The following is a 15,233-nucleotide window of genomic DNA, read 5'->3' as shown; positions in this document are numbered from 1 at the left end:
TCTTTTTGCTGCTGCTTCCTCTGCATATCTAGTTTATCATATCCAAAATTCAGGTCCAAATTCCAAACCTACTTCAAACAGCATCCAAGGAAGTGGACTTATATTGCTGGAAATACAATTCCAGCAACTAGACAAAAAAGGCCTTAAGCTAGATAATGAGCTTAGGGCATTACAAAAAGGATATTGTTCTTAAACATTACAAGATAAAATAAAATGCATAAACATAAATAATGTTTGATCTTTGATGTTGCAAAACAAAGAGTGCAAGTGTAACCGAACTACCTTGCACATTGTGGCAAGATCACCACATTTCAACATCACATACAATCAATACAACTTTTTTAATGGTGGAGTTGAGTTGAGTATGGACTCAATAGAAGTTCTCTTACTTAGTTTTAACATTCAACCAATACTTATAGATAAGATTCATGATGCTCAATTGCATGATCCTCGAATACTAAGGTTGAGAGATAAGGTTAAGAAAGGATTAAAGCCAAACTTCATAATTAGAGATGATGGAGCTTTAGTTATGGCAACTAGACTTTGTATTCCCATGAATAAAGAACTCAGAAAATAGATTATTGATGAAGCTCATAATTCAGCCTATGTTATACATCCTGATGGTACTATGATATATCATACTTTCTGCGAGTTTTAGTGGTAGGTCAGGATTAAAAGAGAAATTGTAATATGTGGCTAAGTGTTTGGCTTGCCAACAGGTAAAAGCCAAAAGCAAAAGCCATGGGACTTCTGCAACCTTTACCAATTCCCAAATGAAAATGGGAGCATATAACAATAAACTTTGTATTTAAGCTTCCCCACACTTTAAAAGGTCATGATGGTATTTGAGTGATTGTTGATCGACTCACAAATTTGGTATACCTTTTACCAATTCAAAACATTGATTCTCTACAGACATTAGCTGAGCTCTTCTAAAGGAGATTATGATTTTGCATGGAGTTGTTGTGTCCATTGGATGGAGACACACGATTTACATCCAAGTTTTGGCAGAGCCTACAAAAAGCTTTAGGTACTAAGTTGCATTTCAGTAATGCCTTTCACCCGTAGACTGATGGATAGTTAGAGGGATTATATTGACATTAGAGGATATGTTGAAATCTTTTGTCTTGCAATTTAATGGGAGTTGGGAAACTTGCTTACCTTTGACAGAGTTCAACTACAATAATAGTTACCATTCAAATATTAAAATCTCACTTTTTGAGGCATTGTATGGAAAACAATGTAGGACACCCTTTTTGTTAGAATAAAGTTGGTAAATGGAAAGTCATAGGCCCTGATTATGTCCAGATGATAGTAGACGAGGTCAAAATTATACATGACAAGTCAAAGGTGATTCAAGATAGACAAAAAAGTTACGCAAATACGAGGAGAAATGATCTTGAGTTTGAAGTTGAAGACAAAGTGTTATTCAAGTTGTCGCCAATGAAAGATGTAGTACATTATGGAAAACGAGGGAAGTTAAGTCCTAGGTATTCCTTATGAGATTACTGAGAGGGTTAGACCAATGGATTATAGATCTGCTTTGCCTATGTACCTTTTGCAGATCCATGATGTTTTCCATGTGTCTATGCTTCACAAATACTCATTAGATCTTTCGCATGCACTGAAGACTCAACCCTTTGAGAGAAAAATTGACATATGAGGAGTAACTAGTTGAGATCCCATACTGAAAAGATCAAGTGCTTCATACTAAGACCACCTTGGTAATGAATATGTTATGGAGGAATCATGCAATTGAAAAAGGCCAGTTGAGAGCTAAATAGCAAATGCCAACCCAATATCTGCATTTTTTCCTTTGACTTGAGTATGAAAATTTCAAGGATGACATTTTGTAAAGAGGTAGGTTCTAATGACCCATCCTAAGCAAAAACCTAGGATTTTTGAGTTTTTGAGTAGTTTGATTAACTTTGACCATATGGGACCTATAATAGGGATAAAGAGTTGACTTTTTGTTAGGCTTAGAATTTGCTTTTAACTTTGATACCATTGCATAGAGCTCATCGATACAAGTTTGGAGACATGTGGTACATCAAAAATAGAACTAAATTTGCTATAGCCAAAATGCAGTGGCATTTTCTTAAATATGGAACTCAAAAATCTCAAGAACAACTCTAGACATCTTTATGAAACTCAACCCAACTTGACCCAGCTTGACCTAACTCAATCTATTTCATGATTTTTCAACCAATTTTAATATTTCTGTAAATTCCCTTAGAATATAAATGATTATGGCCTATAATTTAGCTATTTTGCGTGTTTTCTTTACATTTTGTTTCTCGCTCTACCTCCACACTCTCTTTCTTTAGGTTTCCATCTTCAAACCTCCAAATCTTGAGTTTTAGATCTCCATTTATTTCACCATTGGCACCATTGGAAAGCTTGCAAAAGCAAGGAAAATATCAATACTAAAATCTCACTAGATAGAGGCTGGAGTTGGCCAAAATTTGGTTAGAAATTCATGGTGGAACCCATTTTCCAATCACAGGAGTCCTGTACGTTTAGACAATCAAGGAAGATCATTTCCACTAATTTTTTACCTCCTAAATCTGCTTTTTATGTTATGTAAGCCTAAAACCTATTTATTTTACCAAACCTTACGATTTAATTTCAAGGTCAAAATTCTTTTTTATTTTTTTAGTAACCCATTGACATATTTGGTATAAATAGAAGGTAAATCCACATTCTATATCTTTTGGGTTTTCTTTTAATATATTATTTGTGGATTTTGGTTAAGTTTTGAGGAAGACTTAATTATGGCTTAGAGGGTCTCAATTTTAAAGTAATTAGTTGGCTATGGGGTATTTTTTATTGCAATTGTCAGTTAATTCAATACCTAGTAATATATGGAAAAAAAAAACCCATAATGAAATTTCAAAGAATTATAAAGATATGGAAAATGTCAAATTCGAGCTTATTAGAAAAATGAGTTTATGTAAGATTTTGGACGAATTAGTATGTAAATTTAAAATTTGGGTTAGAAATTTAAGGTCTGGAGCTCGCACACAACAAATAATGTCTTTGTCCTTGGTTTTACGAAATATTCTGCTATTATTTTTAGGCACCCGGAGTGGGATTGAGGTGGTCTAGTAGCTTCAAATCAAGTTTAAGCTATCTCTATGTGATGTGATTCTGCCTGAGTCCGCACAACCGACAACCCCTGGAGTGCTTACTCGATATGGATGAAGACCGGGCCGATCACTAGGGCTCAAACTAAGAGGTTTAATGTCAAACTTGCTGCCTTTATCCAGGAGGTAATTCATTCTCAATAGGGCTTGTCCATACTAGAAGATCCAAGATATATTCTGAGCATACAAGTGGTGGAAGCGGATACTGGCTCGGGTAGCTGTTTTAGTACAGTTTTGGAGTCCGGGAAGCATGAAATGGTTCCAATGTTTCATGGATTCAATACATATGTATAAGAGGACATGGAATCAAGTCAAAGTAGCTTCAAAGTCACCCAAAAAGGGGTTGTATGGACAGTTAGTAAATTTGGCCTGTTTTCGCTGTATTTTGTGCTGGCTTTACCATATTGTGCTGAGCTGGCTTTACTATATTGTATTGAGTTGGCTTTTTCTTTTTCTTCCAAGCAAGGGAAATGTGTGGAACTCCATAATAAGCTTATTTGGCATCCTCAAAAGCATATAGAAGTTGATTTGGAGCTCAAAGTGGTTAAAGTCAACTTAGTCAAAAAGCTAGTATTTTAGTTTCCTAATTTGATTCTACTTTTTGTTTTAGGAAATTACCATTACTTTTTGGTTTTTGTTTATTTATTTGCTGGAGAAATAAGTTTAGGAAAGTTATTATTTTTATTATTTTCATTGTAAATTAATCAATTCCTAATTCAAAATAAAGGAATTAATTAATCCAAATTAGATTAGGAAAGGAGTGAGAATTTCAACCACCATAGGAAACCACTTTGTATGGCCGGTTTTTCCTTTGTTTTTAGGGTTTATTTCATGACTTTCTAGCCTATTTAAAGGCTTATTTTTCAATAAGAAAGAAGCTTGAATTTTATATAGAAAATTATATGTGAGATTGAATTCTCTTTGTTCTTTTGAACACCTAAAACACCATTCGGAATGAGTGTTTTAGTTTGACTTATCAATAGGCCTTCCATCACCTATTGTGGCGTTTTCATTATATACCAAGGTTTCTAATCACAGGTTGGTTAAAATGATACGAACCTAGGACGACTTGCTCCTAAACCCATATTATATTAGCCCGGATCTAATTATGTTCAATTTCTAATAATCACCTTGACCCCTAACCAACCTGTGATTAGAAACCTTGGTATACAATGAAGATGCCACAATAGGTGATGGAAAGCCTATTGATAAGTCAAACTAAAACACTCATTCACTAATGGTGTTTTAGGTGTTCAAAAGAACAAAAAGAATTCAATCTCACAAATAATTTTCTGTATAAAATTCAAGCTTCTTTCTTATTGAAAAATAAGCCTTTAAATAGGCCACAAAGTCACAAAATAAACCCTAAAAACAAAGGAAAAATTGGCCATACAAAGTGGTTTCCTATGGTGGCCGAAATTCTCACTTCTTTCCTAATCTAATTTGGATTAATTAATTCTTTTATTTTGAATTAGGAATTAATTAATTTACAATGAAAATAATAAAATAATAACTTTCCTAAACTTATTTATCCAGCAAATAAATACATAAAAACCAAAAAGTAATGGTAATTTCCTAAAACAAAAAGTATAATCAAATTAGGAAACTAAAATACGTGCTTTTTGTCTTGAGAGGCTTTGGAATGCCAAGGATTATTTGACGGTACTAGGTATATAGTATAATACACGGGTTTTATGAGGTGGACTGATTTTATGTTATATGTGAGATGGATGGATCATACGTATATATATGGGATATATGGATTATGTGAATGTACATAAGATTGATGGATTATACATATACATGAGATTGATTATTATATGTTCATGTATGGGATTGATATGATAATGGATTGAATTGTCTATAATTTTCGATGATGTTCTATGTGTTTTAAAATGTCTCCATGAATTTTAAATACTACTGTGACATTTAAAGTATTTTTTAAGGAAATTCAATGGTTTTCAATGAGTTCCAAAACTTTTTAAGTTTTATTTTTGAGGACATACTTGATAGATTTTGTGAAAATATTTTCAAAATAAGGGAACCTTTAAAAGAGTCGAAATAAAGTTTTGAGAGAAATGGATTTTCAAATGTATATATATGTATATATTTTTTCCTCTATACTAATATTCACTCATTAAGCTTGTCCTATGCTTTATATGTTTTCAACTATTCACCTAGGCTACTACTAACAAGTACCACATCTCACATCCAGGTATCATCATCACATCCATCCTTCACTGCTAATGTATATATTCAAATTTCTTTTGCTACTATGATGGACTCGTTTCTAAATACATATATATATATATATATATATATATATATATTCTCTTCTATTGTATTAAATACTCATATTCCTAGAACTACTTTAGTGGACTAACTCTGATATGTATAACCCTATATTACTTAGCTTTTCTTCTTTTATGATGATTGGGTTTAAGACCCATTGCTTATGACATTTGAAAATATATATACGTATATTTGGAATTGACTATTGCTGTCATTGAAAAGTATCAAAAGTGTTCTTATCTACAAGTATAATTGGGTTATATCTATGTTGGATTTTCAATAGAAAATCTAGTAAAATTGCCCTAGTCAAGATCATTTTGGATTTCCAAAAAGAATCCCAGAGGTAATCTGACAAGAACCTAGGATGAGCTGCGCTTAAACCCGTATTATATTAGCCCGGATCTAATTAAGTTCAAATTCTAATGGTCACCTTGAACCCTAACCAACCTGTGATTAGAAACCTTGTTATATAATGAAGACACCACAATAGGTGATGGATATCCTATTGATAAGTCAAAATTAAAACACTCATTTACTAATGGGGTTTTAGGTGTTCAAAGAGAACAAAGAGAATTCAATCTCATAAATAATTTTCTGTATGAAATTCAAGCTTGATTTCTCATTGAAAATAAGCCTTTAAATAGGCTTTGAATGAATAAAATAAAACCCTAAAAGGATTAGGAAATTTCGGCCAAGATAGAATCCAATTAGGAAATTGCCTAATGTCACACCCTTTCCTAATCTAATTTGGATTAATTAATTCCCTTATTTTGAATTATAAATTAATTAATTTACAATGAAAATGATAAAATAATAATTTTTCTAAACTTATTTATCCAGCAAATAAATAAATAAAAACCAAAAGGAAAGATAATTTCCTAAAACAAAAAGTACAAATCAAATTAGGAAACTAGAATACGAGCTTTTTGGCTAAGTTGATTTTGACCAATTTGAGCTACAAATCAGCTTTTATATCTTTTGTAGGATGCCAAATAAGATTATTATAGAGTCCCACGCGTTGCCCTTGCGTGAAGGAAAGAGAAAAATCCAACTCAGTACAATACAATCAAGCCAGCAGAAAATATAGCAAAACCCAGCCAATTTCTCTCTCATGCACAAACCACTCAAATGACCAGCTTAGCGTTGGCCTTGACCAGTTCCCATGACTTGTTAGTGATATCAAGTGAATTCAAGAAGATTTGAACCATTTCCCACTGCTCGAAATTCATAAATGCACCAAAACCGCTACCTGAGTCCATATCGGCTTTCACCAATTGTATGCTCAAAATAGGCATTGTATCTTTGGGTATAGGCAAGCCCTTTTGAGAATGAATTACCCAGATAATAGCAACAAGGTTTTCCTTAAAACTCTTCGCTTGAGCCCTAGTGATCGGCGGGTCAGCAACCCAACGGGTTGTCGGTTGTGCGAGCACAGACGGATTCGCATCGTAATCCTATCATACAAGCCCCAAGACAGACCTCAAATCACATAACCAAAAGTAATTCTCAATATTACATTTCATTCTCTAGCTCTGAGGAAAAGAAAGAAAAAAAAACCACAACTCAGTCTTAAATTAGCTACATTTACATTAATTGACACCCACTAAAGCTTGGAAAAATCACCTTTAGATGCTTAAGACTCTCCCTCTTTTTAATGTCAATGTTGGACTTGAATCAAATATGGTGGTGTATTTTTCTCTTCTTCTTCCAGTGAATTAGATGTAGGCATGGATTAATGAAGTAACATCAGACGTGCAATAAACGATGGCCAATCGATGAAGATGTACAATAGACATTGCTACATGATGGGATTGAGAGGTGGATGTTTGGATTTCAAAAGACACTTTTTTTTTTAATCGAAAAAAATGAATGAAATTTTATTTTGCACAATTATAAATGATCCGGTGTTATTTTACTTATAGTAAAATGGTAAGCCCACCATTAAAAAAAAAAAAAAGCATAGTTCTTTTTACAATTCTAAAATGATTTTGTACAGTTCCATTTTTTATATATTACTACATAAATATATAAAATTACTTAATATAATATTATTTATTTATAAAGTATCCCTAATTCATACCATCGTAAAATTACATATTTCTTATAAATAAATTTTTTTTTTACAATTTTAAAATAACTATATACAGTATCTCACTAAAATACTCTTCTTTTATTCTTTGTCGTTATAAAATAGGGTTGATTTCTTTTTTTTTTTGGTTCTCACTTTTTTAATGACATAAAAGGTTATTATTTGAAAGCAAAAAACCAATGAATAATGGAGGTAATGGTGATTTGGTACTTGGTAGTATACTTCTAAACAACTTTAAAAATGTTTGGTCGTATACTACTGAACGTTTTAAACTAGTTCAGTTCTATACTATTTTCTGAACTTTTATGTTTCTTGTGCAATGTTTGGTCGTAAACTTTTAAACATCTTTAAGATTCTCAGTCTTGTACTTTTGAACTTCTTTAAAATTATGAGCCCTAAATTTTTGTACATATTCAAGATGTTCGATTATGAACTTATGAGTATATTTGAAATATTTGAATTTGTTCAACCCAGCAATTTTGTAATTTTTTTGTAAAGTATATTTTCAAATGATTCGACTATAAACTTTTGTTAAACTTTGATGTTGTTCATTTGTAAGCTTTTCAAGTTGTTCAGTTGTAAACTTTTGTACAACTGAAAAATGTTCAGTTGTAAGCTTCTGAATATATTAAATATCTGTATATAATGTACGATATTTAATATGTATATATACATACAATGCTCGATAGATAAAAGATAAACATCTTAATAATGTTTGGATGGATGTTTATAAACAATTAAAAATTATTTAGTTTTAAACTTTCAAATAAAAGATAAATTTTAATATACATAAGAGTGTTGTTCCGACCTAATTGTTGGTAAGCGATAGAAAAAAAAAAATCCAAACTAAAGTAATCATCACAAAATAAAAAAATAAAGAAAAAGCTAAATACATCTTAATGTTTCATATTTTTGAGCTTTCATAATTTGTGAATAATTTTTGTATTTGCAACTCTAATTTTTAATGTACTATAAGTTATATGGATATATGCATTATATTATTTGGGAGAAAGAATAAGACTGTACAAAAAAATTATTTAAATAAGTTTAGTTAACAAATATCTTTAATAGTAATTTTAAATGGGAATAAAAATATCAATCAATAATGAAATTATATAGAATCTAAATAGTAGTATAACTAGAAATTCCCCAAAAAAAAAAAAACACACAAATTAAAAATGCACTTTTTTTTTCATATATTTATATAAGAAAATGTTTGTTTGGTTCAGTTTTGTCCATTTTTCAACTTTTAAAAGTGAACTAAATCGATTCAAATCAATTTTTAAATTTTTAAAATTTTCAACTAAATCAATTCAATTAAAAATCAAATAACTAATCCAATCCAATAATTAGGAATTGAATTAAATTAGTTAGTTTAATCTGTATAGTCAGCTTTTTACACATCACTACTTGTGGTTGTGTTGTGGGAATCATGGGGAGGACCAATTTGTGACTTGTTGGAATTTTTGCGCATTTTGCAAGCTTATTATTATCTTAGACTTGTATTTTGGATTATTGAAAAAGTAGGGAAACTTTACCAACTTTTGTTTTTTATAAAATTGGCATTTTGGAATCGTATCTATCTTATGTGTTATTGCTGGGCAGATTGTTTTATGTTGCTGATAACCAAATGTCACGTAGAGAGAATCTATTTTAATTTGACTGTGTCACAACATTAATCAAAAAGTGTATAATTAGATTAGATTGCAATAAATTAAAATTTAAAGGTTCAAATGTAAATTAAAAAAAAAAAAGGGTTTTATTTAAAATGCAAAAGAAAGTTTCGGTAATGTAGTAAATTAATTCATCTAATTAAAAAAAAAAAAAGTGTAATTAATCCAAATCGACTCCATCTTCAGCAATTCAAATCGACTTCCTATAAGAATTGAGACCCTAATTTCATTCCTTTCACCGCCAAAAATCCCTAATGAAGTGCAAAAGGTTTCTTTCAATCTCAATCCTTGGGGTGTTTCTGTTGATTGGTTTTGTATATTACACAACGGTTTTCATCTTTATCGAGGATTGGGTTGGGTTGCAGAGCTCTGCTGGCTCTTTGAACGTTATAATCTTCACTTTCCTTGTCTCTCTATGCTTTTTCTCTTTCTTTGTGTGTGTTCTTACCGACCCAGGTCATGTCCCGGATTCTTATGTTCCCGATATTGAAGAAAGTGGGGTTCCTGATGAAGAACGCCGGAAAAATGTGAGTTTTGTACTTGATTGCATGAGTTCTGAACTGTTTTTTTTTTTTTTTTTTTTTGGCTTTATATTGTTTTCTATTTGATGGATGAAAATGAAGTGTTGAAACTAATGGTTTCTTTTTGGTTGTTGAGAAAGGTGAAAGTATTCTACCCGATTATTTGGTTGATTGGTTTGAAGTGATTACTAATTTGAGGGAATAATTCTTTTGAATAATACTATGTTTGCTTCTTTTTTTTTTTTTTTTTTCCTTTATTTAAAGAGATATGTAGTAGATTGCTGATCTTAATTTAAAACTCAATCTTTTTGCGATCGTTTGGATGTATTTTTCTTCTTGTCCCCAGAATCTAAGCCGAACAGATAAATAATTTATGCGAAAGAAGTGATTTAGATCTGTTGTTCTGTGTAGTATTGTGGAGTTGCCAATGTAGATCTTTGTTAATTATAATCCATTACAAGTATATCCATATATATATATATATATATATATATATATAATTTGTGCATTTTCGCGTAGCTGGTACAGCATCAACAATCAAAAGATCTTTGGTTGGTTTTATGAAGTATATATGCACTGGCAAAGAAAAGGAGGAGAGGGGGAAAAGGGTTTTTTTTTTTTTTTGTTTTTTTTTTGTTTTGGTGGGGGGGATAGATCTTGCAAACATGATGGTTAACAGATAATCTATGTCATTGAAGTAAATTGATGACGATTATTCAATTATGGTAGTTGAAGACAATGTGGGTATCCATGGAGATGTTGAACAGGTGATTAACGCAAGAAAGTAAAAACATGTAATCACCTAGGCTACTGGCATGAATGTAGGATATAGGTGACCTAGAATAGCAGGAATAAGAACTCTGGATAGTATATAAGTGTTTTCTTTCTAAAAAATATTGGTGGCAAATGCTGGGAATGTCCATCTGGTTAATAGAGGGCACTAGTTATGCTTTGGAGTTTAGAATGAAACTTTAATTAAAATGTTAATGTTTGAAAAATGTAAAACATGACTCCCAAAAAAAAAAAATAATAATAATGCTAGCTCACTAGAGGATATTTGATACTTGATCAAGCCAGCATCATGGAAATGATTATAGTTTTGCATTCTATCAGTTAACAGTTAACAGTACCCAAGGCTGGATTGGTGCTTATACTTTTAACATGCTGATGATAGTAAAATCTTTCCTCTTTAAGTTTGAAATCCTCAGAATCATGGTTTCTCACAGAGTGTACAATCAAGGCACTGCGACAAGTGTTCTACATTCAAGCCCCCAAGGGCTCACCATTGCCGAGTCTGCAGAAGGTGTGTTCTAAGGATGGTAGGTTGAGTACATTTGTATTGCCATGTCATTTGATGCTTGATTTCTTGTTTAGATCATTAATTAGGCTCCTCCTCCTCTTTTTATCCTAGTTATTTATTATTATTATTTTTGTCCCTATGATCATCCATTATATTTGTGATTTGTTATTATTTGATCATCAATTATATTTGTGATTTATTATTATTTTTCTGCAGGACCATCACTGCATTTGGATAAATAACTGTGTTGGTTATTGGAACTATAAGGCCTTCTTTACACTTGTCTTATATGCAACAATAGGAAGCATCTATTCTACCGTATGTTTGATATTGTTAACAGGTTCCTCCTTTTATTTCTTTTAATGATAAGTTTTTTCCTGAATTATGATAGAAACGTTTTACTTCTTTAGGTAATGATTGTTGCTTGTTCAATTCAAAAGGACTGGGAATTCAGTGAAAGGGTCTCCTTCAAGATATTTTATGTAAGTTGACAGTTTTTTAATCCTTATCTGTACTCTAGACATGTATCATTCATTTTTTGAAATGTCATTATGTCACTCAAAAATAAAAAAATAAAAAGTAAATAAATAAATAAATAAAATAAAATGATTAAATAAATAAACAAAAGAAAGAAAACTAATTCGATAACTAAGGTTAACCCTCTTCTAAAATGATGCACTTTCAAGGGATTCGGACAAACACTGCTCCTCAAAAAGGTTTAAAGTCTGTCTCTGTTTTCCATCAAAAACTTGTTATAAACAGAAAAATAGTATAAGAATTTATTGAAAAGTATATAATTCATTCAAGGAACAACCTTTAATGACTTATAAATATTCTTACTAATTGTTGAACTTCGTATTGTAGATGTAAGAGGACATTGTAAAATGAAGGGGAGAATAGTGTTAGGAGATTACCAGATATAATTCATGGACCATCGCACATTCCATGTAATTGTTAATTTGTTATAATCTTAATTTACTATGTTATAGGGAAATGGCTGTATCTTTCTTGGAATGGTCCAATGCCTATTCATATTTTTATTTTCTTGTTGGAAAATTTTTAGAAGTTGATATATCCGGTTTAACCATTAACTCAGTGTCTCAATGTAAGGAAACTCATATAATAAGTACTAAACATTTTAGCAAAATAATAATAATAATAATAAAGCACTGAACATGAGAAATATTTTTATAAAGAAGATCCAGTTTCTTCTTTAGGAAAAATACAGAGAAATTGCATCTTCTAAAAATTTTCAAAAAAATACAGAGAAATAAAGTACTAAACATAATAAATATTTTTATAAAAATGATATTGAAAATTTTAAGTCCAAATTAGGCACGGATATTTTGTATGATAACTGAGGTTTATTTTGATACAGTTAGTAAAACCTTGCAACCTATATTCATGCATGTTGTTTTCATGGATCAATTAAAAGATCCAGTTTTTCTTTAGGAAAAATATGGAGAAATAAATTGGCATCTTCTGGGATTTAGCCAAAGAGATTGAACTTTAAACAAACATGGAACAAGTACTTGTGAACATCCTATTGGTTATCGAAAAAAGTTTCCCAAGAAAGTTAATAATCAATCATTGGTGGATTTGGTTATCAAGCTGTTACTTTAAATCAATTTATAAGTGGTGTTAACAATTTCCCTTATTGAGTGATTTTGGAGTTTTCTGTAATCGTAGAAAATTCAAAACCTTGAGATGATAATAGTTTCAAAAGATATGGCTCTAGTCATTAAATGTTCTCAAGAAATGGAATGTCTTCTGGTTTTGACAGTTTGTATTTATTTCAGAAATTAAGTGAAAAATTACACAAATGGAATAAAGAAACATGATTTCACGAAGTGATTTTTTGGAAAGGCTATTTTATGAAGCATGGATTGCTTGTTGAATGAGATTCACTTCAAGGTTTTCAAATTTAAAGTTGGTGAAATCTATGCTACGATCAATTGTGTCATGATCAAGATTAAATGCTTTTACATTATCATCTATTGAATGGGTAGTCAGCAAAGCTTGATGTAAAATATCATTGTTAAAACTTGCATCTCAAAAAGCAAGAAGAATACATTTTAAATAAAAAAAAAAAAAAATGTCCAATTATATTAAAAAACTAATGTAATACTGTAGTATGTGAAATTTTTAAAAGAGGCTTTACAGCTTTTACCTTAGTCCCACATATCTACTTAGCTGGTGCGGATTATTGGTTCCACTATATTCTCTGTAGGATGCTTTTGTGGGATTCTTAGTGCACTTTGAAAACAACTTTGAGGCATTATAGAGACAAGATCGTTATGTAGACTATTAATGCAACTACAATTTAGATCTAACATATAGTTAAGATTGTAACTAATGCATCTTGTAGGTTTTATTATTTTGCTTTTTATTTTTTATTTTGTTTTTTGAAAATATGCATCTAGTGGGTTAATCAGCTTATAATTAATCAAAAATGTGTCTTTTTCCTTTCAGGCTTTTTATTTATTTATTTATTTATTTATTAGCCCATCATTGTACCAAATTAAGCTTATTCACTAGAATTTGGGAATCCAGGACTGTGCTCGATAAAGTTGTTAAGCTTTTAAATAGTCCTAATGCATGGTCATTTAATCACCTTTCCTATAGTTTTATTTAATTATGTTTTAAATAATTACAAATTTGTTCATGATATTCAAAGAGAAGTACAAATATTGAGATTTTTATTTAGGTTACTTCTGGAGTTATGATGGTTGCCTTGAGCTTGACGCTTGGAACTCTTTTGGGTTGGCATATCTACCTCATCATCCACAATATGACAACAATAGAGGTACGATGCTAGTTTCAAATATTTAATTTGTTTTCTTCTGGTAGTTATTGACATAGATAGGCAATGGGCAATTTACCAGTATTACGAAGGAGTAAGGGCGGCATGGTTGGCAAGGAAATCTGGGCAGAGCTATCGGCATCCATTTGACCATGGTGTTTACAAAAACATTACCTTGGTATCTCTCTCTCTCTCTGTTTGCATGTGGGGGTCTTAGGTTCTGTGTCTGACCATCTTTCTATGTTGACATATCAGTTACATCTATAACTAGCCGTAGTGATTAATATGATAATTCTTCTGCTTCATCAGGTTTTGGGGCCAAACATGCTAAAATGGTTATGCCCCACAGCATTAAGCCATCTAAAGGATGGACTTAACTTCCCTACTTCACGTGATCGTTTATAGACGTTTAGCATCATATCGGATTTCAGTATACATGGCACTTATGCCTGCCAATCAATACACAAAGGAACGTGTAACCTACTGCTGTAGCTTTTCATTGACCTTGGAAAAGTTTTCAACTTAAGTTGGGCATAACAGAAAGTTCACTAACTTGCACATTGATGCTAGATATGTTTGTGAAACCAGGAGAACCCCTATTCTTCTTTGTCATGCTAGATTCAAACCAAAGATATCTGTTGCAACTCTTGATTCATCATAAGAATTGTTCATTTCATAGTGTTATCAAATGATCACTGTAGATATTTGGTTTAGGTAAATCACCGAGCCCCATGATTATGCCAATCAAATCCAGGTAAAAGAAGGTTTGTAATTTTGATGTCCGAAGAGAATTCCTGTATATATTTTTGGCGAAGTGCTTTGCTTTTGGCCTAATATTTTCCGCAGCTTGAGATTATGGTCAATTTTGTAACCCAGGTCAGGTTCTGCGTCAGTAGAAAGATGATAAAACCACTTTGACTGGGAAAGAAGTAATCTGTAAAAAGCCGCTAACCTTGAGAATTGCCTTTTTTCTTTTTCATGCTACTGCACTCTTGAATAAGTTGAAGTTGAACTTCGTGGGTCCAGAAAAGGGCCTGAAAACATTATCCATTACTTGTTTTCGGCGTTGCTTCTTTTTTGAGACACGAAACCAACATCTAAGATTTAAAACCCACGAGATGCTATAGAACTTTAAAAGCCAGAGCATTAAGGATTTTATTTTTATTTATAATGAGGTGGGCAAGATTCGATTTCTTGATCCCCTTTCCCTTTCATTTAACCCTAATGCTTAATTCTCATTATTTTGATTTTCTTATATGATACAATAAGTAAATAAATTCCATAAGAAAAAGGTAAAATAACCAAGTCATCGATAAAATACTAATCCTAAGAAGTTAACAAAAAGACATTCGTATTGACCCGAGACATATTTCCCTCTGCTAACAATGATGTCAGACTATTGGTTGAAA

The 15,233-nt window shown here is 31.3% G+C and overlaps 1 protein-coding gene across 2 annotated transcripts; it reads left to right on the top strand.

Moving 5' to 3' along the window:
* The first annotated feature begins 9,331 nt into the window (after positions 1-9,331).
* Positions 9,332-14,669, top strand: LOC107413733 (probable protein S-acyltransferase 15). Of its 2 annotated transcripts, XM_016021775.4 has the most exons (7): positions 9,334-9,727; positions 10,948-11,040; positions 11,238-11,339; positions 11,432-11,503; positions 13,729-13,827; positions 13,907-14,002; positions 14,134-14,513. In XM_016021775.4, exons 1-7 carry the CDS (start codon positions 9,455-9,457, stop codon positions 14,227-14,229), a joined length of 831 nt encoding a protein of 276 aa, XP_015877261.3. In that variant the 5' UTR covers positions 9,334-9,454; the 3' UTR covers positions 14,230-14,513. The 2 variants fall into 2 exon arrangements, with proteins under 2 accessions (XP_015877260.3, XP_015877261.3); XM_016021774.4 differs by lacking the exon at positions 10,948-11,040 and having other exon boundaries at positions 9,332-9,727; positions 14,134-14,669.
* The last annotated feature ends 564 nt before the right edge of the window (positions 14,670-15,233 follow it).

The sequence above is a fragment of the Ziziphus jujuba genome, chromosome 8 (assembly GCF_031755915.1).
Source record: "Ziziphus jujuba cultivar Dongzao chromosome 8, ASM3175591v1".
Classification (NCBI taxonomy): domain Eukaryota; kingdom Viridiplantae; phylum Streptophyta; class Magnoliopsida; order Rosales; family Rhamnaceae; genus Ziziphus; species Ziziphus jujuba.
The sequence above is the reverse complement of the archived record's forward strand: the minus strand, read 5'-3'. Positions and strand labels throughout refer to the sequence as shown.